This window comes from Rutidosis leptorrhynchoides, unplaced genomic scaffold, assembly GCF_046630445.1.
Source record: "Rutidosis leptorrhynchoides isolate AG116_Rl617_1_P2 unplaced genomic scaffold, CSIRO_AGI_Rlap_v1 contig265, whole genome shotgun sequence".
NCBI classification, from domain to species: Eukaryota; Viridiplantae; Streptophyta; class Magnoliopsida; order Asterales; family Asteraceae; genus Rutidosis; species Rutidosis leptorrhynchoides.
The window spans coordinates 22,526-27,767 of NW_027266511.1; the positions used below are offsets into that span (position 1 = coordinate 22,526).

Sequence of the window (5,242 nt, forward strand, 5' to 3'; positions counted from 1 at the left end):
CAAATTAAAAAGCTTGTAGTAGGAAAATTATATTCCACACGGAGCAGTAATAATCTTTTTTGAGGTTAGAGTAGTAATAATTTTTTTTTTCTTTTTGATAGTAGAGTAGAAATAATCTTCTTACAACATAAAATGATGAATTGATACTTGCAGAATTTAATTTTCGCAGCACCTATAATTAACAAGGGCCTATGTATAGACCAATGTGTATTTATGGTCATGACTTTCATCTCAAATTAAATATAAAATTATTGTATGTAAAATTTCATATTTAATTTGAGACGAAAATAATATATATAATACTATCAGCTTTATTATGTTATGCATGCAGGCTGGCTGGATTTCAAAAGTACTACTCCGTAATTCTGATGTTGCACGCTCACAACAAACAAAACTATTTTGCTCATTTAAGTTCTGTGTGTACTCATTGTTTCCCAACTTTTTCCTGTTGAATTCACCAAAATATTGTATCTTTCACAGATTCCCCTCATCATTTTCTTATTATCACTTTTTCTCCTATTTCATTTCTTTTTCAAAAATCTAAATTTAATAACCTTAATTTTTTTCATTAAGTCATCTAATATGAAAACTCAACAAGTAGTTATAAAAATCTATCTTATAATCATTTGAAATATATAATTTTTTTTTGAACAAAGTGATTATAATTTGCAATCAGAGATTTAAAAATATTCTAATTCAAAAACTAATTGGTTATTCTTAAATGATGAACTTATTCAAAATTAAGTGAAAACTGAACCATTACTAACATAATCAGTTTATAATCTAAAGATAAATCTAAAGATGGTAAAATGTGTTGAATGAGTCTTTCTTATGAATGATATTAGACTTCGAGACTTAGTATTTAACTATAACAGATTAGTTCAGTCGAGTGGATACTGAACCGGTAATAACTAGAACAATTTACAATATGATGAGACTAAGTATGGTAAATTGTGTGAATAAGTCTCTACAATAAATTATAGTTTGAATCGAGACTTTGATTGAACCAATTCGAATGATAATGAAATTATATTGATTCAATTGATTAACATATGAATTATAAGTCTCACTTATAGATGATAATGAGATCTGAGACTTAACAGTGAATCAAATTAAAATAATATTGTAATGGATTTGATTCAGATAATAAATATAACTCTAAATCGAGTATTGACTCGTTCAGTGGTTACAACGATGGATTATGACAACAATCCTGAATCAAATATTGATTCGATCAGTATTACAAACACGTAATCGTGATAAACAAATCGTGCTAATTATTTGATTGAAATAGTTGAACTGCTGAATTGTCCTTTATTTTTATATGCGAACAATTTATATTGATTTGTGACCGAAAAAAAATAAAAAATTCAAGCAACAAATGATAACAACAGACATTTCAATACAAAACTTTGCTTTTTTACTTATAACGGTGTTTAGCGTAAAACATACACCTAATATGTGGAATTAAAAACTGAATAAAAATTCTAATAATTGTGAGAGAAAACCTAATTAACTCGTTTAACTAATGAATAAAAAACAAGACAAGGTTTTTCACTAGAAAGAGTAATTTAATTCCTATGTAAAATTAGTACTAGAATTCGACTACCTAGTAGACCCTATTCAACTAGATCATGCTATTCGTGAGTCGTGACCACTTGTTTTGAAGATGAGGGCAAAACCCAACCCAACATAAAGTCCAAAAGTTTGGGCCTTTTGGAATTTGGAAACCTAAATAAAAGCACTTCGAATAGAGAAAAATTATTTTCGAATAAAAAATTTCATTACCTCATCAATCCAGGTTTTAAGGAAATTTCGTAAAAGTTATCAAATAGGCAAATAGTATTCTGTCTTTTTTTCAGGTCAATTTCAAATCATGACCAAATCTATTTTTACCAATCTGAAGATATTTTCTGGGATATTTTGCTCGAATTCAAATCTTGACCACATTAGCTTTTTTAAAAAATGACCAAATTTATTTTCACGTCAAAAATATTAAAATTTAAAATTCAAAGAATTTTGGACATAATAAATAATTACGGCATTAAATTCAAAAAAAGGTACCAGATTAATTAAAATAGAAGGGAACGTGTCTTGCTCGGCAAGCAACTATTCGAAAAGGGAAAATTGTCTTTCTTATGAATTTTGGACATAATATTGTTTTTTGAAGGTCAATAAATCACCCCTCCAGTTATTTCTTTCCTAATTGCCCGTGAATGAACATTATCCATCCACATTTTTTTCCCTTTTATATTAAATAATTATTTTTGGGAAATAAAAAATATTTAAATTATATTAGTTAATTTCATATTTCTTTAATTATATTATTCATAATTTTCTTCTTATATTAAATAATTATTTTTGGAATATAAAAAATATTTAAATTATATTAATTAATTTTATATTTTCTTAATTATATTATTCACAATTAATTATAAAAGTCAAAAATTGAAAATTCATAGAATTCAATATAAATTCAATATAAATGATAATAAATTAATGATATTTATTTAAAATATTTAAAGAGTATTTTATTGTAATTCAGTATTCCTTAGAAGATTATTTAATAAAAAAAATTAAATTAAAGAGTTCATTTGACTGTATTCACGTTTCGACGCATATTAAATTTTATTATTTATTATAATATTAATTTTAAAATTAATATAATTATTTATTTATTTTCTAACCATACATATTTTATTATATTTAAATTTAGTAAGATAGTAGGTGATTTTATCTTTTAGAATATATATAATACGTTATGTTATCGTTACAAAGTATATAATATATTATAGATAAAATAATATCGGGTATTGTTTCTTATATGTAAACATATTTATACAAGAACTACACATGTATATAAAATCAAGATTGTTGCTTTATAAATATTATAAAAATAAATATCTTCATAGATGGATATTATTGTTCGATATTTTCACACTAATTTAAAAAATAATATTTAGATATTATTCCATCTATATAAAAAAATATATGATATTTTTATTTTTTCAAATTCATCCAAATGATCATCTATCTAATAAAATTATAGACTAAATATATATATATTCATATAAATGAAAAAAAAATTATTAACTATTATATATTTTATATGAAAAAATAATATTTATTTTATTTTTAATATTTTGTGGGAGGTAGATACTTCATCGTTGCATTGTCATATATATATATACCAATTCAACGTGATTTTTTTTATCAAAACAATTGAAATAATATTATAATATTAAATTTTTTCAATATGGTTAAATATCTCATGATTTAGCTTTCCATTTTAATCAATAATAAACAACATATTTATTAATTATTATTTATTAATTATTTTTTAAATAAGTTTCGTGCGTAGGATGGCCCGGATACTAGTAGGAATATTAGGGTAGCTAGGGTCATTAAATAATTTACTATCTTTCTCCATCAATCTCTATATTTTCTTATAATCTTGAAAAAAGCTCCATCTCTCCCTCTCTCTCGCATAAGATCTCCGTGTTTAGGTTTCGTCGACATAAGTTGAAGAGAAACCAGCGCGACAAACTACAACAATTCATGTCAACAATGAAAGACAGCGAATGGCATCGATTCTTTAGAGAAGTTTCGCGAACGCGTAATTTTTATGCGCGAGGAGTTGAAGGACGAGGAAAAGTTTGGGGAGATTTATAACTTTTGCTTCGGGTGGGAGAAAGAAGAGGGTCAGAAGTCATTGGGATTGGAGACTGCAATGGGCATGTGGCAATTACTTTTCGCTGAGAATCGATGGCTGTTAGTCGATCATTGGTGCGAATTCTTAGAGGCTCGACATAAATTAGCCATCGCTCCGGATACATGGACTCAACTCTTGCTGTTTGTGAGGACGGTAGACCCTCAGCTATCCAATTATGACGCGGAAGGCTCTTGGCCTTATCTCATCGACGAATTTGTCGAATACTTGAATGAGAAGGGTATCATTAAGATTTAAATGTTTTTTTTTTTTTTTTTGAAAGGATCTTCAAGATATAATAATAATTAGTACCGGATGAAACGGTCAACTTTTTTGAAAGGAAAAAACGGTGATAGGTAGTTAAATTCAATATACAAATACTGATTTGGATGTACTGATATAATATCATGTGGAACTGAAGAAACTGATAAGATATGCATGGAACATGGATAGCTCTAGTTTTTTTTTTTTTTGATGTTAAGATAGCTCTAGTTTGGAAGTACTGATTTATGTTCCTTGCAATTTTTATATATGAGATTCAGTTTTGGTTTTATGTTAAATATTCAATATACAATTTTTCTTTATACCCAACCCAGTTAACTATATATCATGTGGTTGTTCATTGATGAAATTTGAATAGTATATTTGTTTGTTTATCTTTCTGGTGATAATGATGAGAACTAAGAAGGTTCAATTTTATATACAGTATATGACATGAAGAAAATAAAAGTGTCTGATTTTAAGAATGACTCAAATTTAATTGAATCGTTATAAGAGCAGCTAGCTATATATAGCTCTGGGAGGATATGTTCATTTTCGGCCAAACCATGCGTTTTGGTTCTCCATGTTTGATTTAAAAGCCTACATCTTCCTAATATTTTATATTAGGTGCATAGTCCTTACGTTTCACGAACGTTAAGGTATTTAGTCCATTTTTCCTAACGTCAGTTAAAAAATGCTGACGTGACATTTCTAACCAGTTATATATGGACGCGTATAAAATACTTGTAAAACATTTTACACATAACTTTATTCGGCTGAACACTACACTCTAACCAAACAAACCCACACAAGTTATAACATTCTAACCAAACAAACCCACACTTAACACTACACTCTTTTATTGCCACCAGCCTCCTTTACCACCACCACTGACAATTCCGCCACCACCATACACTTTTTAATTCCAACCAACGTGACGATACACAAGCGTGACACATAATTACAACATGAAAAGTACAGGAAGGGAGCTGCTACTCGTGTCTTTGAGCAAATTTTGAATTTTTGCCTTCTTTGCACACAAATGAATCAAATTTCAAACCCAAATCAGACAATAACAAAATCTTTAATTTATATCCATATGATTGTACAAGAACTTGGTAGTGATGATTGTGAGGAATGAGGTTAGTTATCAGTAAGGTCCAAAGATAATTCGGTGATTAGGGTTCCGATGATGGCGAATCCGACAAGGAAGGGCGAATTTCGATTCCAGTCACGCTTGAAGAATACTGGCCATGGATCGAATTTCCACAT

General features: G+C 27.8%; 2 protein-coding genes across 2 annotated transcripts; one reads left to right on the forward strand and one right to left on the reverse strand.

Moving 5' to 3' along the window:
• Positions 1–3,625: 3,625 nt before the first annotated feature.
• On the forward strand, positions 3,626–3,967 carry LOC139882397 (uncharacterized). Its single transcript, XM_071866726.1, has one exon. It carries the CDS (start codon positions 3,626–3,628, stop codon positions 3,965–3,967), a length of 342 nt encoding a protein of 113 aa, XP_071722827.1.
• A 995-nt stretch (positions 3,968–4,962) lies between these two features.
• On the reverse strand, positions 4,963–5,242 carry LOC139882394 (ATP synthase small subunit 6, mitochondrial-like). Its single transcript, XM_071866724.1, has 2 exons — positions 5,121–5,242; positions 4,963–5,005 (listed from the first exon to the last, which is right to left on the reverse strand). Exons 1-2 carry the CDS (start codon positions 5,240–5,242, stop codon positions 4,963–4,965), a joined length of 165 nt encoding a protein of 54 aa, XP_071722825.1.

Bases quoted from the DNA above. Each gene is read 5' to 3' on its own strand.
- LOC139882397 (XM_071866726.1), top strand. From the start codon at position 3,626: ATGCGCGAGGAGTTGAAGGACGAGGAAAAGTTTGGGGAGATTTATAAC.
- LOC139882394 (XM_071866724.1), bottom strand. From the start codon at position 5,242: ATGTGGAAATTCGATCCATGGCCAGTATTCTTCAAGCGTGACTGGAAT. The intron at 5,006-5,120 runs TAACTAACCTCA...TTCATTTGTGTG, and splicing joins TTATCTTTGGACCTTACTGA to CAAAGAAGGCAAAAATTCAA.